General features: G+C 38.5%; 1 protein-coding gene across 3 annotated transcripts in view; it reads left to right on the top strand.

The window, feature by feature from the left end:
* RTN1 (reticulon 1) overlaps nt 1–20,037 on the top strand; it is a 1,542,311-nt gene that overhangs the window by 1,498,032 nt on the left and 24,242 nt on the right. For all 3 annotated transcript variants that reach the window (XM_044074464.1, XM_044074463.1, XM_044074465.1), the window contains 2 exons: nt 6,634–6,680; nt 6,774–6,832. In XM_044074464.1, coding sequence (XP_043930399.1) covers nt 6,634–6,680; nt 6,774–6,832 — 106 coding nt within the window. The remainder of the gene's footprint in view (nt 1–6,633; nt 6,681–6,773; nt 6,833–20,037) is intronic.

Below are 20,037 nucleotides of genomic sequence, written 5' to 3'. Positions count from 1 at the left end.
ATCTGGCAAGAATTTGGCTTATTTACTAGTATACAGTCACCTTCAGAGATGAGAAGTTAGTATTAATTACAACAAAGTGTATCTGTGACACTTTCCCTGCAGAAATTGCAGTATATGTAAATATTTCATAACATTCAAAAAATCAGTACATTACCTGTTCAAAATATGGGCTGTCATACCTACTCTATCAAATCAGTGATGTACGCTATACAATGTTCTTTCCACCAATACTGTACAGGTCAAACTTGCAGAAATTTCAAAGTACATATACAGGAACATTTGAGATGTATACATAATGAGAAAGTAGAGAATCTAGTTTAACGTTTTTAACTGTTCATAATATGGATGTGTCTGGTTTTCATCTAAGTGTTTTGGAACAGATTCATATGGATGAGTTTATTAAGGTATAAAGAAACTTTCTATGTATTTAAAGTTTAATACATTGCATCTTTATGGATTTAACAAGGAGCTTCACTCTAAGCTCCTTGTTCTAAGTTCTTAATTGTATTGCTTTAATGATTTTAATTGCTGTCTTTATTATTCTACTTAGAATGTATGAGTTGTGTGTGTTTGGTCAACAGCTGTTTAGTGGACCACATTTGATCCATTGTGCAGATAGTTGATAGGTGTGCAAGACTGCACAGCTCTTGTGGATGTGGAATATGCCCTTTCCCCAATTTTGTGTGATCTCAGTTAGTATATATAATTAGCAGGGGGTTTGGGAGTACACCCCCCACATAGTCCTCCTGCAAAAAGCAGCGATTTTTTTTTTTTCATTCAGGACCCATTTTCACCTAAAGTTATGTTTCCCACCCAATAAGTCCATCCACCTGCCATCTGAGGATTCAGCTTATGAGTTATCTTTTTCACTCAGCCAAGACATGAACCAAGTGTCAAAGAGTATTACCGTCATCCATGTGGTTTTGGGGATTTTTGCTGGCTTATGTCCCCTCCACTATGTGCCTACTGCAAGCTAATGCCAGCTACAACTGGCTGGGCATAGGAACCTATGGCATTCCCCTCACCCTGGACCTAAAGGGGCATGCATTAACCATCTATCCCACCCTTCCAGCCTGATGTCCAACTTCCCTGAGCACCAGTCTCTACTAACGCTCAACTGGAGAGACATCAACACATACGCTCCACAGGATAGGAATGTCCCATCCTGTCTGCTGTTTCTGTCAAACATCCAAGCCACTAATCAAATCTGGGTCACCTGGGTTATAGTCAGGGATTAATTTCACTATACGCCACTGGAGTGGCAAAAAAACATAATTTTTATTTTTTTTATTTTTTATTTTTATTTATTATCGTTTGCCAAGCTTGTTTCTAGGTGCATGCGTAGTAGCGCTTTAGCACTCACATTTTCTACATGTTGTGTTTTGCGTTTTGGAAGTAGATACTCATGTCTGTTGACTAAGTGACAGATAACTGTAGATGCATATCTATATCTGTCTGGATATATCTGTTTTTATCTGAAAGTGCTCATCATTTTATCCGTGTTATAATGCTTTATATTTATTAAAGTATGTTGTTTATGCCTATCACTGTGGTGGTTTTGTTACTCTGTCTTCATGGCTTCTTTTTATATAAGTTCCAGTACCTACCTCTTTCATTACAAGTGCAAGAGTGTATATCATATAATTATTTAGGGTCTACTAAGAAAGCAACTTCATACTTAAGTAATACAATATGCAGAAAATATTTTTTTGCTTTCTGGTTTGCTGTGCCAAAGTGCTTACAGACTTGGTCTACATCATAAATATTGGATCACTTTTCTTTTTAATTTGTTAATTTCATTGCTTTATATTTCCATGGAATAGTTTCAAATTCAAATGCATCTATTATAAAGTTATCTGCAACAAAATATTATCAATTTTAAGCAATGTATGTAGTTTAAATTTAAGTATATATTTTCAGAGTTACCTTAAATGCAAGCCAATCAATATCATGGTGAAAAATAAAAGAAGCTCTCTATTATACTGTAAAAACTGTATTAGTTTATTTGTTAAACTGATTAAAGTTTGACTATTAAACATTATACAATTAGCAGGAAAGTAAATCTTTAATGTTCCATTTAAGATAGACTAGGTAAGAGATGCTGTTGAGTGTCCAGACTAGAGCTGCAGCAGACTGCCTTATTGAACTGTATGATACAGGAGTTTTACAGAAAGAAAAATGAATTCAGCTATGTGGGACTATCTATATGCACTCAAACACTGATAATTATAATACAAGTTCTTGCTGAATAAATCTGTTTAAATTAAATATTAATGCAACTTACAGTGTTCATTGTGACTAAATGCAGGTCAGTCTAATACAGAATCAAGTACTTTATTAATAAAGTTGCCTCATAAAATTATAGGAACATCAGGCTATCCTGAAAATCCCCTTATTGATATCAACAGAAAAAAATGATAATTCTTAACTGATGCTTGCCCATATTTAAAATTAATTTATGCCTTTGTGATTCTAACATAGCAAGTAGGTGCCAAACATCTTTCAGAAAATAAACTCATTAAAAACAATAAAGATGAATCCCAATAATCAAAACTGAAAAAATAAAAAAGTAAATGCTGATACATGGTCATCAGAAATGCACACAATACAGTGATATAGTGAATTGTCTATAATATGTGTTATGACAAAGACCACCAACATCCCATATATATAGTATACAATACTCAGATCCTCACAACCCTAAATCTAACCCCCCCAAAAAATAAATTGGCTTTAGTTTTAATCTCAAAACTCCCGCTATAATCTTAAACCTAATCCTGTACTTCCAGCTAAACCTAACCTAAACCATATAGCTAGAACCCCAACATTTACCTTCAGTCTAAAGTCAATAATACTTACATTAATATTACTATAGCATACCAAAGTATTTAATGTAAATTAAATGTCTACTGTTTTTGAAAAAGTAGCCTCATCCCACAACAAACAGTATTCATGCTTTAAGTTATTATTTCCTGCCAGCACGTGTGCACGTAAGGGGGACAAATACCTCTGTGCTGGCTGTCAGTACAGGGAGAGTTTGGAGCAGCTAGCTAGCTGCAAGTACAAATATTTGAGTAACTAAAGTATTGATCTGTTTTACTTGCTTAATAAAATGTTGTTCTTCCACACTGAGGCTGTGCAGTCGCTCTGCTGAATGAATGGTATTCAGCATCATGTCTGTTAAATCACACTAATCATGGTTTATTTGTTAAGTACATGCCAGTGATGGACATGTCGCACCAACATGACAGCCACCACACTGGCACTCTAGTCATGGTACAGTACAGAGTCTTCATGTGACTGTACATATGAGTTACTACCTTAGAACCATTGTAATACCTTGCATGTTTACTCAAAATAGCAACTACTGCCTCTCTTAACTGAGAAAAGTGAATTATTAAATGAGAAACTGCCACTTATTGTTTGAACTTTGTTAATGATGTCACTGCAAATAAATTGTCTGAACTTCCATAAAGAATTAAGACATTAACAAATCAAAATATTATCTCTAATGTGCATTGGTTTCCACTCTCTCAAAAAGCTTTCGAAATAAAAACTGATCAACTATTTTAATATAGATGGCCAAACTTTATAACAACGTAATCAACACACCATTTTCTACAAAAAAAAAAAAAACAGTAGTCAGCTGGAGTTGTCAAGCCATTGAGCACACAGATTATTTCATTCCTATACACAGCACCTGCCATGGTTCTCCAAAGAGACTTGTATAGTCTTTATCAGTTTCATTTCTGCCTCTTGAAGAGTCTGCTGTCTTTATAATTAATACATATAGAAAAGCACTGGAACTTGAGTGTCAGTCTTTTTTGTGTGTGAACATAAATACTGTTGTAGTTCTACAAATTATTTTCTTTTCATAGATCAAGGTAGTAGAAAATCTTCTAACCAAACACCTAGTTCTCCTTCATAAACAAGTTCTCTGTCCTTTACAAATGCTGTCAGGAAAAAATGTTCATCTTCTATGTTATTTAATTCAAATTTTATGTACCTATATTTGTTCCAAACAATTTTGGAAATGTTAGGTATGCATTGTACTATACTTCTGAAGAAACCCTGCTGTGTTTTGATACCTAGTTTAAGCAATATAACAAAACTATTTGTTGGTCCCCTTATGTTTCATTGTTTTTGGATTACCTCAGTACCCTTGTCCATCACCAGGTCTACTACACACCTTGGATTATCTCCTTTCAAAGGCTGTGGCTAGTATGGAATATAAGGGCATGCTGGTGAGCTTGCAATGTTGACTACTTCCACTGGAGATTTCTACATTTATGACCTACTCTTGACCGCTTGCTTTATCCCCCATCCCCTGCATTCACCTGTTACTTCTGAGGCCTATGCCCCTCTGTGCATCACATCTCTTTACAGGGAATGCCTAGACAAATGCTGTCCCCCCTGGATAGGTACATTCCTCCCTCCCTGCTAGTGCCTCTGTTGCCTGAGCCACTAATCAAATCTTAGTTGCCATTAAGGTTTTATTCAACACAAAACCATTCTGTACCAAAATAAGTGGTGGTTGTTTTGAGTCAGATCCTTCACGGATCCTCACAATCAATACCTTAATATCTACTAAATTACCATGGTATTTAGAAATATTGTCTCTCTGCCTTCACTAATTAATTAGTGTGGGTTGGTCAGCTTGTATGGCAGAACAGAGGAAATCTGTAATTTAGAGACAAGATTGAACCCCACTTGGAAACAGAAAGACCTCATTAACAGCTAATGACCGTGTCTCTGAATTAAACACTGTGCTGTTAGAGGCAGTATTCTCCTTAACAGTCAACAAACAATGGTGGCATAGGCAACCTTCAACACTCTGTCACACACACAGACAGACACACAGACTCACACACACACACACACAAGCAGCCATAAACAAGCACCTAGTCACTCACTCACATTCACAGAAACAATCACAACAATCACTCACATACCTGCACTGATGCTCCAAAGCATACACACATATACGCACAAACAGCTATGCAATACCTACATGTAGTAATGGTAAAGGGCCGTGACCATTCCTGTGCAGGGGAACGGGTGAATGCCATTTTTTCTGATGGCATTCACTTTTTGCTCCTTGGAAAGACATGAACTTGCTTGAACAATTCTCAGAGTCACTCTACCGTGTTAATCCTCTGTTGGGAGTCTCTGCCAGGGAGAACACATTGCTAGTTTGCATTAGACACTCCCCCTTACTGCCATATTTGTATGTAGCTATACCAGTGAGACTGCTTTTCATGGTATAGTCACTGCTGTGGGGAAAAAAGTAGCAGGAGAGTGGCCTCTGAATAGGATAGCCTTAACACAATGCAGAAACCTTCTAAATTAAGGCTTCCACATTGCTGTAGGTTTTTTTGAATTCCGTGATTATTTTGCAATGTATTTTTTTCCATTAAACTGCTAATTTTAATCATCATGCTGAGATTGTACTGTCATATATCTCTGTTCAGACCAATTTAAATGGTCAGGAAATGTTAACCTTGGGACATCAATTCATTATCTTTTTACCTAGTTCCAGTGAATCATTCTGTAATTACATCACTATCTGTATTTGGACCCTATTACAGCTTATGCAGAAAGATGAGAATATTCCATTTTTTCCAATATTTGAAAGTACTGCATTTCTCTTCAAATGAGGTTTGAAGTCCACTGGCATAGCAGTCTGTCTTTCATTTAACAGTGTAGTCACTGGATCTGAACATGTACTTTTGCGTAGTATTTTACCCAAAAAATTTTATGAGGTCATCATTTCCATTCAATATTTCTAAACATATTTCAATGAACTGTCTCCTAAAACAGCAAACTGCTCAATTTTGTTATTGTTATTTGATATTTTATTTCTTATTTAATGTATCTCTTAAGAGTATAAACAAATTGTTAATTGTTAATTTTAACAGAAAATGGGGAGTCTTCTTTTTCCTAGCTGAAGTATGTATATGAAATTGCTACCAGACGCACACATCATCAGTCAAGCCATGCTGTATGTATTGCCTCATATGTAACTAGTTCCTCTCCTCCTTGAGCTCGCTTATTAAATCACTGTTTGTTGCAATGTATTTATTTTATTTTTTATTTTAGTAAAGGTATTATTCATACAAACCCAAAGGGTAACATGGCCAAGGTACCAGAAAATCCATCTACTTGTTATTCCATAACTGGACATTTTCTTTCTTTGCACTCTAACACCTCTGTGAGTAGCAACAATCCATAGTGGTCAGAATAACCATTTCAGACAAAAAGTGTGAACAACTGTCAGCTCTAAATATGATTACATAAATAGTGCTTGGTCCTGGAGAGATCGTTTTATTAGCTATACATATAGTTTTATTTTAGACTACTATTTTACTTAAGACATATATCTCAGCAATAGTGACTGTCTTAGCAATACAGTAGTGTATTATGAGCAGCACTCTAAACTAGGATTAAAGATTTCAATATATAGATTTTTCTAACTGTCATTCTTTCATTATTTAAGATTCATAATGTTCACAGATGTATCAAATAGTTATCTAAACATGTTCTATGTTTTCAAACATTTAAAATGAGCACTGATGCCTATTACATTTTTTCTGATAATTACTGTCTAATTTAATGTTTCTGTTTTTTTCCTAGCTGTGATCTCAATGTTTACACTGCCTGTCTTATATGATAAATATCAGGTAAGCCCTGCAGAAGAAATTTTGTGTCTGTAATGAACCTGTTTACCTGTTACAAACTCTAATGTCTGTCTGTTTTGGTTGTTTTATGTGCAGGCACAAATTGACCAGTATTTGGGACTGGTGAGAACTCACATAAATTCTGTGATAGCAAAGTAAGTTTACAAATATTTCTATACATTCATAAATTGCTCACTTTCTACATTTTTTATGAAATATACCATACTGTTATTCTTTGTGCTTCTTGCATGTACTATATAAATTATGTATATAATGCAAAACATGGTTTGTCGATGATGTCATAAGACATTAATATCTATAAAAGAAGACAGGCACTTGTAATTAAAGAAATGCAACTGTTTAAAATATAATTATAGTGTTTATATAGAGATTCATATTAAGATCAGCATTAAGTTTGACAGGAGAATAAAATGCAATAAAGGCATATGTTTATGTGTTAAGTACTGTAGAAATTCTGTGATGACGAAGAGCACAGTCTCCTGGATGGTTTTGCTGTCTTGATGTCGAAGTAGCTATCCTGAAAATCAGTCAAGCACATCCAGTTTGTTTGCTTTTAGGTTGGACAAAAACAGTTGCACCATGACCATTCCAAAGGGGGTATTTTTGATGTGAAGATTTAGACCACTAAGATCTGGAATGGTTCTAATGTCTTTGTTATTCTTTGGAACTAAAATGAATCTTAAGTAGACTCTGGACCCTGCATGGCCTGGTAGGACCTCTTAGATGTCTCTTTTTTTTTCTAATGAAGTACTTCTCTTCTGGCTATTTTCTGTTGGTGAGGTGGAACATCCAGAAGCAGCTGGGTTTGGGGGAAGTGTATGGGAAAATGGTATAGTATAGCCTCCGGATATTCTCCCACTGTCACCCAAGAATCCTGTGTGATGGCCTTCCACACAGGTAAGTAGAGATATAAATGGCCCAAAACAGTGGTCTGAGTGCCCAAAATTAAAAGTAGTAAACCTGAAATAAGGCGCACACGGAGCTCAGCAAGCGGACAGCTTCTTTAATGGACACAAGCACAAATAAATCCACAGCAAACGAAATCACAGCAGCACAGCACAGCAAACGAACTCACAGCAGCACAGTAACGAGTGAAACTGAATCCGTCAGTCATGTTACAAATGACTGTTCAGGTATATTCAGTTTCACTGTGCTGCTGTGAGTTGACTGTCTCCAGAGGGGAACAATGAGGGAAGCCTTTAGGCACAGTGGTATTGTTTACCCAGAAAGAACCCCCAGAATTCCAGATTTTGGAGACCTCTGCGACTTATGCATCAGTCTCTGTTGAAGGGGCTGCCTCTGCCATGGCCACCCTTGTCTCAGTTGGAGTCAAAAGGCTTACACTTAGGTTTTCTGAACCATAATGATTTAGGCCTCTTCTGATTCCTGTTATAGGAACATTGAGGGGTCTGACATTTAGCTTCTATGGCAGAGTCTTGCTCCTCACACCTCAGACCAAATAAGAAAGTGCCATCGTAAATGGCATTTGTGAAGGATACATTAACATTATCCACAAAGTTACAAAGATGAAGCCACGCAAGATTCCTCATTGCAGTACCTGTGCCTGCTGCCCTGGCTACTCCATCAGCAGTATTATGTAGGAGCCACATGAAGAGGCTGGTAGTGTTCAGCCTTGTCCCCACTGTAGTGTCTAATTGTTTCCTAGAATCTGACATGGCTGGCCTTCACAAAGAGTCTACATCTTATACTGCTAAATCTGTTTGGAAGCAGTTCATGTGTGTGGCATAATTCACTCCTTTCAGGACAGATGTGCCCAGGGTGTATGCTCACTTCCATATTATATCCATCACCATAGACTCTTTGTTGGGTGGATGGACAGCAGCTGCATCATCGGACAGCTCTCAATTGGTGGATGATGTTTCAAGCAAGGATTCCACCTGAGGCCCCTTAGACCAGCTCTATCTACCTATACGTAGGGTAACTAATCAGGATTTCTCAAGATTAGCTTCTGAGAATAAAGGTTCCTGCCACACCCTCCTGGTGGTCAAGTCTGTCAGATGGTCAACAGGGGGAACCACCCAGGAGGCACACGGTGCAGAGTAGTAGGCCTCGAATAGCACATCCTCATCTCTAGAGGGTGGGTCTGTAGGCCAAGATCCCCCTCTGTCTTATCCATTCTAGGATCATGCTAAGTTTAGCACATTTTGGAAAGTATTAAAGAAACCCTGTTAATCAACCAAGTTAGTGTCAGATGTCAGACACATTGTAGGGGAGTCTACATTCCTCTTCTTATACATCCTCTTTTTAGGAACATTGAGAGAGGAGCAATAGACACCACAGAGGACCAAGAGTGATCCTGTGTTGGTTGCTTAAGGCTATCTGCCCTGCTCTAACCCTGGGAAGCTAGATGAATGAATTGAGGCACAGATTACATGGTGTCTGGACCTGTAGCCAGCACTGTTGGAGGCAGTGTAGATGCCATCAAGAGAGAAGCAATGATCCTCACCATGACCTTGAATGCCAACCCTAGATCCACCAGTACCGGAGAGGTCAAACCTGGTTCTGTGTCTGTCCCCATCAAAGTGGATATAAGTGGAACTGAGGAAGGACTCAACTATACTGACTACTTGGAGGGCTTAGAAGTGGAGATCAGTGCCAAAGTGTGGATGGCCAGTGTTTCTGACACTGACAATGGTACTGAGTAGATAGGTGCTGAAGATTGAGTCAAAGACCCAGTGTCAAGCATTTGGACCTGAGACTCTGCCAACATGTGTTAGCATTGAGTTAACTGGATGTGTTAGATCTGACCCCAAGTTAAGGGTACCAGTTGGCTATCGATGCACAGGCTCCAGGTGATGCCTTGGCTCTGAAACCACCAGTGCCAGAACATGGATTAGGGAAGGAGCAAGTAAGGGAGATGAAGGCTGATGTCTCTGACAATAAAAATGGTACTAAGTGGCTGTTGTCAAAGATGGTGCCAAAAACCCAGTGTCAAGCATTTGAACCCAAGTTTCAATTGACTTCAAATGTGTTAACATTGAATTAATTGGATGTGTGGGATCAAATGCCGAGGCAAAGATACCAGTTGGCTCTAGACACACATGCTCCAAGTAATGCATTGGCTCTGAAATCATTAATGCCAGAACATGGATCGGGGAGGACAAAGTATGGAAGATGAAGGGCCAACCTGATCCACCTTAGATACAGAGGGAGATGAGATGACACCCATCTCAATCTGCATCTTCAGAAAGGTTATCATTATGCATTTGAATTACGCATTGCTGGTGCTTTTGAAGGACCTGACAGACTAGAGGAAGGAAGGAAGCAGAAGGAGGCCTGGGAAAAAAGACAGGTAGTTCCCTTTTGACGAATGCCTCCTAGCAGAAGGCCTCAGATACTTATCTGTAATTGTTATTATTGGCTTTAAAGTAGGAGTAGCCCAAGAAGAAGGCTGTTAGGCTGCAGAAACTGAATGGGTTGGTTCCAATTTCAGTGTTCTTGGAATCAATGAGAGACCAGTGTTATCAGCTTTTTTATTTGTAGGCTCTGTGTGTCTGTCATTTTCCTTTTGCTTTTCTGTATCCTTTTTTAGGCTTATCAGTTGGAGAGTCTGTGGGGAAAAGACCCCTTAGAATCAACTTACTGTGGCAATCAGTTAAGGAGTGAGGCCCAAGGGTCTTACAGATACAGCAATCTGCAGATAGATGATCTGGCTGCAGACACACCATGCAGAGGTCGTGAGTGTTCTGGAGTGGGATTTTACCACTCAACCTCTTAGAGCAAGAAATCGGGACAAAGCCATAAATAATGGGTGGTTAAAGGGACAAAAATAGGTACATTTTTTAAATATTGTCCTTGCAAACTTAGAAAGTTGACAAAATAACAGGTTTTACACTAGCATGAATTTTTTGACGGTATGAAGTCTGAAACCTCAAATGTATGTCATTATTTTCCGACTTCAACCCTCAATGATTTGCCAGTGATTTGGCAGAAAAACCATAATTTTTTGAGAAACAGACCAACAATATTAGGCAAAAAATCTACACATTCTGCAAAAATCTGTACAGTTGAGAGGTATGTAACTGTGGCCTAATTTATGAAGCTCCTCTTGGACTTGTCTTGTTTGTCCATGTCTAAGTACTCAACTGGCTCCTATTGAAGACATAGAGTTTTGTCTTCCTTCTGGAAGTTGGATACAGAAATTGGATCTTTTTGTCTTGGTCTGTCTGACTATTGTCTGGCCCTGCTAGTGTTCCAAGCCTCAAGCTCCTTTTACAGTCTCTCCCTCCCATAACTCCCCTGGGTACTAACTTTTCTCAGTTGCAACAGGAAAAATTGTACTACTACTGATACTGTTATAACTTGAAAGATAACTGTAGCTTTTAACTATTTTAACTACTGTTCTCTTGTTCTTGTATGAAACAGAAGGAATAAAAGAAGTTACATTTTGCTTATGAAGTGCTAAATTATACAGCTAAGGAAATCATACTCCATAAATAGGAAATAATGTAAAACAAATACGCTAGTCTGTCATTTACTGAACTATTCAAAATACACTGTGTATCATATGACAGTATTGTGTCAGGCAAAGACAAAAAGCACACAGGTTTTAAAAGTTACATATGGAAAAATATACTTTAAAAAATAAAAAGAAGCTTACGAAAATAATAGCATAAAATGCCTGTTTGGCAATATTCTCTCCCAACATTTTTTTTGTTTTTTAATACTCTCTCCCAAAATTTAAGTATAATAAACAAAACTGTTGTTGTTGTTTGTCTTTTGGCTTTTTCCCGGTAAGGGGTCGCCATAGTGGAACTCCGGTCCACTAATGATTGGCAGTATATTTTTACGCAACGCCGAGGTGCCAGCTCGACACCCAACCTTCAACAAAGGCAGGCCCATTTATGAACGCATTTCTTTCAAATGCTACCCAACCGCGGGGAGGACATGCAGACTCCACACAGAAGGGACTCCCAAGCCAAGCCGAGCATCGAACGGGAGAACCTCTTGCTGTGAGGTAACAATGGAATACATAATAAACAAACTGTACTAAAATGTCTCAGATGGATGTAACATTTTGACAATTGTATGACTACAATAAATATAACCAGAAACAACAGACATGAAGGTATAACTTTACTCATTGCATATAAAAAATACCTGATATTTATAACAACCTTACCAAATTAAATAGTTAAGAACTCTGATGTTAAAGCAGAGTTTGATCAGATATTTTGAGAGAAAGAAAAATATTCAGTCTGAAGTTGTCATATTTAGAAGTGTGGTGCAGGAAGCCACAAAAACACTTGACATGTACCATGCAAACTTTGTTGGCTAAGATTTGCAATTTTACAGATGCCAATAAAGATATTGAAACACAGATGATGCAAAGCTTCATATCTATCACCAAACTAAGAATGAGTGTTCCCAAAGAGTCATTAAACTGAAAGACTTGTTATAGGATGGCAAAACACTTGAAATACTATAAGGCAAAGTCAGTAATGCTCAATGGAAACAGAAAAAATATAAACACTGTGGAACATAATCATACGAATAATTGTGGTGCCCTTTTTTGCAAGGTAGGGCAAACCCAGGCCCTCAGATTTAGAATGAAAATGTAGGAGTCTGGAGGTTAAGCAACCAATATGGAGTTGAAGGGGCCTGTCATCTGTAAAACACGTTTTTCCATTATTTACTCTCACTTAATCCCATTCAGCAGTCACTGTTTCAGTCTGCTGAACAAACATCCTGCTATAATCTAGATGTTGTCATGGGTTCACTGCAGGTGCTCGAGTCCCAGCCACAGTCTCAAAGCTAGGGATTCAAGTACCTTGTAGCTTTGGCTAGGCTGCTGCTTGTGCTTGAACTTGAATACGAGTTCAGGCATGCAGCTATGGGGAGGGAGCACTGCTCATGCTCTGACTTAAGTACAGTTCAGGCATGCAGCTATGGGGAGGGAACACCGCTCATGCTCTGACTCAAATACAGTTCAGGCATGCAGCTATGGGGAGGGAACACCACTCATGCTCTAACTCAAATACGAGTTCAGGCATGCAGCTGTGGGGAGGGAACACTGCTCATGCTCTACCTCAAATATGAGTTCAGGCATGCAGCTATGGGGAGGGAACACTGCTCATGCTCCAACTCAAATACAGTTCAGGCATGCAGTTATGGGGAGGGAACACTGCTCATGCACTAACTCAAATACGAGTTCAGGCATGCGGCTATGGGGAGGGAACACTGCTCATGCTCTGACTCAAATATGAGTTCACGTATGCAGCTATGGGGAGGGAACGCTGCTTATGCTCTACCTCAAATATGAGTTCAGGCATGCAGCTATGGGGAGGGAACACTGCTCATGCTCTGACTCAAGTATGAGTTCACGTATGCAGCTTTGAGGAGGGAACACTTCTCATGACCTAACTCAAATATGAGTTCAGGCATGCAGCTATGGGGAGGGAACACTGCTCATGCTCTGACTCAAATATGAGTTCAGGCATGCAGCTATGGGGGGGGGGAGGTTTAAGATTAAAGTGCTGGAGGGGGAGTTTAGGATTAGGAAGTGGGAAGTGAATTTCAGGGTTATGGAGTGGAAAGGGGCTATTAGGGCTAGGGAACAATTTAGGAATTTAGGCTTAAAGAGGGGATTTGGAGTTTGAGGTTTAAAGAGTGGGAAGTTTAGGGTTAGGGACCAACTGGAGAATTTAAGTCTAGAGCGGGAGTTGTAATTTCAGGTTTAGAGAGCATGAAGGGAGTTCTAGGGTTAGGTAGTGATTGAGGACTTTAGTATTCAAGTGGAGGAGTTGAGGTTTAGGATAAGGGACTGAGACGTCAGTTTGGGAACTTGGGGGAAGATTTAGGTTTAAGGCTTAGGTTCTGTTACTGTTATGTAGTTTATAGGATCATGTGTTGGTCAGGGCTATGAAGAGAAGGGAGATCAGGCTATTGGGAATTAGAGCATTTGTTTTTTTGAGCAAGTGGCTGAGAGAAGGTGAACCTCTAGCTACTAGCACATGAGCACCTGTTGTAGACCCTGTTGTGGTTTATCTGGATTTCCTTTAGAAGGAAGGTGAAGAAGGTTCTAAAAGTTTTTATTCATGTCCTTTCTCACTCTTATCTCCCTCAAGAGGATAAAAATGATTTTATTTTAGTTCCATCTTACATCGCTTCTGCTACAGATGGTATGCTATTTTCACTACCATTTTCTGAACTGTTTCCATTTTGTTATAACATGTGGAGAGTGGGTCCCCTGAAATGTAAGGTAGTACTCCATACAGGGAATGAAATCTTATGAAATTAGTATACAGACAAATAACAAATGCTAGATTTACATTGCCATGTTTTCTTGTGAACTTCCGCACACTATGTCTATCCTGCTGTTTTACCACATAACTTGAGATATGATCAACCTGCATCCTTTTCTAGTTTTGATATTTCTGTTAGTTCTCCCAGTTATGTATTATTCATTTTTTTCGGTTAATTTGATTACATTTCTTTACACTTAATTTAAGCAACCACTTTTCTGTTTCTTCCCTAAGTCCATTATTCCTTCTAAATCTTTATGTGTCAGCCCTGTTAGAGATACGTGCATGTTCTGCAAAAATACATTTTTTCTTCCAGCACCCTCTGCAATGCAACATATAAAGAAAATACAGTGACTAGGCACAGTTATTCTGGACTTCAGCTCAGCATATAACAACTACTGTGTCCCCTAGTTTATTATCCTGTTTATCAAATTATGACTCACTCCTAGGCTGTCCATTTGAATTATGTCTTTTACACAATGATTAGAAAGCTGCAGTGGTGGTGCTGTGGTAGCGTTGTCACCTCACAGTAAGACGTTGTCCTGTTTGATTCTCAGCTAGAGCGTCTTCTGTGTAGAGACATGCATGAATGGGCATACCTTCGTTGAAGGTTGTGCGTCAGGGCTGGCAACTCGGCACGTAAAAATCTACTGCCAATCATTAGCGGACCAGAGTTCCGCTGTGGCAACCCCTAACCGGGAAAAGCCAAAAGACACAAACAAACAAACACAATGACTAGAAAAAGCAATGCAAAAAGGTAACTGCAAAGTTAAACCTCTCAGTGCAGTCTTACTGAAGCTCCCTTCCAACAGCCACCCAACTATTTATTACGTATTTTTCTTTGTTTTTTTTGGCCCACACATGACAATCATCAAACCAACCCAGTCAGCTTATTTTTCAGAGATGTTCAAGGTGCCATAATTTAGGCAGCTGAGAGTTGTTTGCATTCACACCAGCATCTTGGCAATAAGGACATTTGTTATTTGGCCTAAACATTCCCCTGAGTGGAGAGACATGGGCCCAAATCACAAGAGCCATAAGGCCTTCTCCTACACAAGTGATTGCTTCTGTACTCTTGCTCAATCAAGGCTATTGCCAAGAAGCAGCTTGGTGTGTCATACAAATACCCCTAGGTCAAAGTCGCACCTTATTCCTTCAAAGGGCTGCTACCAACTCTGCACCCAAAGGATGGAAACTTCCATCCTCCATGCCAGGTCCAATCAAGCATCCAAGCTGCTAACTGAATGCTGGTTGTCTGGACCACAGTCCGTGCTTTATTCCTCTACACCACCAGAGCCGATGCCACTCTATTCTGTTTTTACTACTGCATTGTGTCACTGTATGCTTCTGTTTTGCCTGATGCCTTTTTACACACACACACACACACACACACACACACACACACACACACACACACACACACACACACATGTTGTGTGTGTGTGTGTGTGTGTGTGTGTGTGTGTGTGTGTGTGTGTGTGTATATATATATATATATATATATATATATATGTGTGTGTGTGTGTGTGTGTGTATATATATATATATATATATATATATATATATATATATATATATATATATATGGGTCTACTTCATTTGTCCTAACTTCCGATTGACTGACACCCATTTGCCCGAGACCATTTGACCGAAATTTCATTTTGACCGACACTTATAGGTTCATAGGTTCATGGGTAGATACCGGGCTATCTGCCCGAAGGCATATATTAGCCCAGCCACATTGTGCAGTATTCACCGCCCCTTTGGTTAGTTCCCTAGGTCCTTGATCTAGCAGCTAGTACCCTTGGCCCCTATCTAGTAGAGCTGTTGGTATGATCCCTGGTGTGAACTTCCTGCTACCCATCCACTCGTCAAGGTTCCTCTTCAAGAGTGATAGTGAGGGGCTCTGTCTTATGTAGATCGGGACCTTGTTCCATAGCAAGATAAGTCTTTACGAAGGGAATCTATCCCTCCAGCCTGTTCTATTTAAGGGCTGTGCCCCCCACACCCCCCAACTATATATTCTAACTCCAGGGCCACACTACAATGGGGAAGGGGGCATATCCCATTTTCTTGCCAATAATACTTGTCGGTCAAATGAAGTGTCAGTCAAATGAAATTTCGGTCAAATGGTCTCAGGCAAATGGGTGTCGGTCAATCGGAAGTTAGGACAAATGAAGTAGACCCATATATATATATATATATATATATATATATATATATATATATATATATATATATATACATACATATATATATACATATATATAGACACACACACACCACATATACTTATCTTTTTCCACTTACCTGGGCAGTGGATGAAAATGGTCAACAACGCAGCTCACATTCCAGGTTAATAGATGTACTTAAATGTTAGAAACACAGTCTGATGCCTTACTGTCATTCGTCACACCATATTTACTACCTCTTCTGTTTCAGATGGACATACCTCTCTACTGTCCAGATTTTCATTGACTGTCCAGGCTTTTGGTGTGCTCCTTATAAAATGTGTGTGGGTTTTTTGGCAAATCACTGAGGACTGAAGTCACTAAGTAATGATGTACACTTCAGGTTCAAACTTCATATTCTTCAGGAAAATTCACACTAACACAAATACTGTTATTCTAGCAACTTTCTACAATTATAGCAGCAATATTTAAAATCTGTCCCTATTTTTCCACCTTTGTTCCCCCATTATTTTAGGATTTGTCCAGATTTCTTGCACTAAGAAATTAAGAGATATGCTGATGGATTGTAATAATTACATCAAATGCAAAATTTGAAAAAAGTTTTAACATCATTAGTTTTATTGTACTAGTATTATTTTTACTTAGAGTATTTACAATATAACACCAATTCATTTTTGTAATCAGTATTTATTTTTGCATTTATTTGTCATTAAAATACTTCATTTTTTTTGAAAATAGCTTTGGATTTAAGCCATATAATAAAACTGGCGATGAAGATGAATAACATTACAGTACAAGAACCAATGATTATGGAGGACACTGGATCCGACATAAGAACATCACTTGGTATTCAGGATCCACAAATACAAAAGGTCCAAAATGATAACATAATCACTAAAATCCACTCAGAAAATTTCATACAAAAATTCTCTGTACTGGCCGGGGCCACACCCTGATTTTTATCTTTTCTGTTACAGTCCTGAACCATTTGAGCAAACTCCCAAAACCATAGCAGTCTCATCTGCAGGCCTCCAAACTGGAACCCCTTAATTCAAATTCAAGGACCAAAAAAAAAAAAATAGTACTGCCATTTTCCTAAAAGAGTATAAAAAGCAGACTGCTATAGCTAATATCGTGTACACACACACACACACACACACACACACACACACACACACACACACACACACACACACACACACACACACACACACACACACACACACACACACACAGTGGCCTAATGGTTAAGGTGTTTGCCTTACAAACACAAGTTGCGGGGTTTGAGTCTCACAAGGGATAATTGGCTAGGCTTAAAATGGCTTGCAAGGGCAGTACTAATCTATGAACCTATATATATATATATATATATATATATATATATATATATATATATGCACATACATATCTACCTCACTTTAACACATCAGTCAAGCCATTAATGCACCCTTTGTGCCACCTTAGTTATGTCTTTGTGAACTCTTTATGGTGCAAGACTTCAGTCGGCTCCTGACACCCCCCACCCTTGCAGCTTGGAATCTTCCACCCTGTTTCTGGAAAATTCAGATCCTCCATTAGAAACTTATTACCCTATTTCTAACTTTATTTTTTCATTAAGGTTACTAAAAAGTGGTTCACATATAGATTTTTGTTCATTTATTATCCCATGCCCATATAGATCTTGATCAGTTTGGCTTTAGTTCAAAGCACATCACTGAAACTGCCCTCAAATGAGTATTTATTAACCTCTTTATGGTAGCTGATTTCTGGTTATATGTGATCATGTTCTTCCTTGATCTCTTGGTGATCTCTGACATGAGGTACTATCTGATTTCTGGTTATATGTGATCATGTTCTTCCTTGATCTCTTGGTGATCTCTGACATGAGGTACTATCTGATTTCTGGTTATATGTGATCATGTTCTTCCTTGATCTCTTGGTGATCTCTGACATGAGGTACTATTTGATTTCTGGTTATATGTGATCATGTTCTTCCTTGATCTCTTGGTGATCTCTGACATGAGGTACTATCTGATTTCTGGTTATATGTGATCATGTTCTTCCTTGATCTCTTGGTGATCTCTGACATGAGGTACTATCTGATTTCTGGTTATATGTGATCATGTTCTTCCTTGATCTCTTGGTGATCTCTGACATGAGGTACTATCTGATTTCTGGTTATATGTGATCATGTTCTTCCTTGATCTCTTGGTGACCTCTGACATGAGGTACTATTTGAGTGAGTTCCTTTAGTTCCACTAATGTTTAGCCTCCATGTTATTCATATGGTCAGGCTAAGTAATAGTTTTACTAATATTAATTTCTCTAGGAGCTGTGTGCTGATTTATGGTGTCCTTTAGAGGCTCAGTCTTGGGTGCACTATTTTTGATGTATATGCTACCACTTGGGTAGGTCAGTCAAAGTAGAGTTATTCATTATTAGTGTCCTGCTGATGTCATGTAGTTATACCTCATCACTTGTCATGACTCTATACCCGATTGTACAATTCTGGAAGACCATTTAAATTTTTTTCTCAGTGGACAGCACTTATTCATCAGAAACTCAGCCTGACAAAGGCAGAAGTGATGCTCTTTCATGCCAGTATTTATCCATTAAATAGTATTTATCCATTAAATATCACATTCCTTTCACACATTGGCTTTTATGGAGAGAACAGGCTGACATTTGTTTCCCATGTATCTGACCTTGGTGTAATTCTGGACAATATCCGTTTTCCATCTGACACACTGTCAGTAACCCAGCAGGAAGCACACTTGCCATTGATGTCAGGAAGATCAGAAAACTGTGGGTTCTATCTGCAAACCAGCTGCTTGGATTTATGTTCCAGTACTCATACTATAATGAGTGTAAGGAGTGTGCAATGTTCAGGCAGTGCCATCCTTCAGAGCAGGCATTAAATCACAGCCCCATTTGCAGAGTTGATGGTAGTTTAGATGGATTAAAAGATCCCATGAAACTTACAGAAGAAAACAAAAACAAAAAAAAAACAGAGCAATTTCCAGTATTTTGAGTAAATTATAAATTATACCTAGTCAGTATGAATACCACATGAGCTCTCCACTGAAGAAGAGCCTAAGCCTAATTGGTCAGCAAAAGTAATCAAATTAATAAATAAATCTTAAAAAAATATATTGCCTGTAAAAAATATCATTCTGTCATCAAACCTGGCAATGTTTATCCATCCTTTCTGGATTACTGTAATGTCCTTTACCTTACGATAATGTTGTATTTCAAAAGCATATGGTGTAAACTTCTGCAGCCAAACCTACTTGTGCCCCATGTGGTCTGGGTCCTGCCAGTTAAAAGTGTCCCTTCTGCTGTAGTAGTCTAAATACCTCCTCAAGCTTCCCCTGAAAACAGGCTACTAGCCTAGTGGGACTATCCTGGTTGACAAAGAATAAATAATTGAAATAAATATTCCTCAACAAGGCCTCATATCTGATGAGCTGCTAATTGTGCTAAGCAGTGTTTTAGCCGTCTAGTTCCAGTCCTACAGAATTAACTACCTTCCCTGACTCACGATTGCTTTGCTGATGCTTTTTTTCCAAAGGTACTTTAAGTGCCATCTTTATAGAAAAGACTGTTAACCACACACAAATTGCTCTTTGTACTTAATATTCAAAACTTTTTAATAATCAATTAGATTTCTAAGTATGCTAAACTGCTTGGTCATTTGCTTTGTTAGGTTTCGTTTTATGTTTTAAAACTGTAAGAAGCTTTGATTTAGGAAAGTAATTTAAGCCAATGGCCCTAAGGGAAACCAGGAAATATCCAGTAGCAGATAGACAATAACCATGACTATCATTTCTTAAGAATGAACTGAGAAGACACAACTTCTGTTTCTCCATGTCGTGGTGATTG

The sequence above is a fragment of the Protopterus annectens genome, chromosome 6.part0 (assembly GCF_019279795.1).
Source record: "Protopterus annectens isolate FY-2018-M chromosome 6.part0, PAN1.0, whole genome shotgun sequence".
NCBI lineage: Eukaryota > Metazoa > Chordata > Ceratodontiformes > Protopteridae > Protopterus > Protopterus annectens.
Note: the sequence above shows the minus strand (reverse complement) of the source record. Positions and strands in the feature narration are given on the sequence as shown.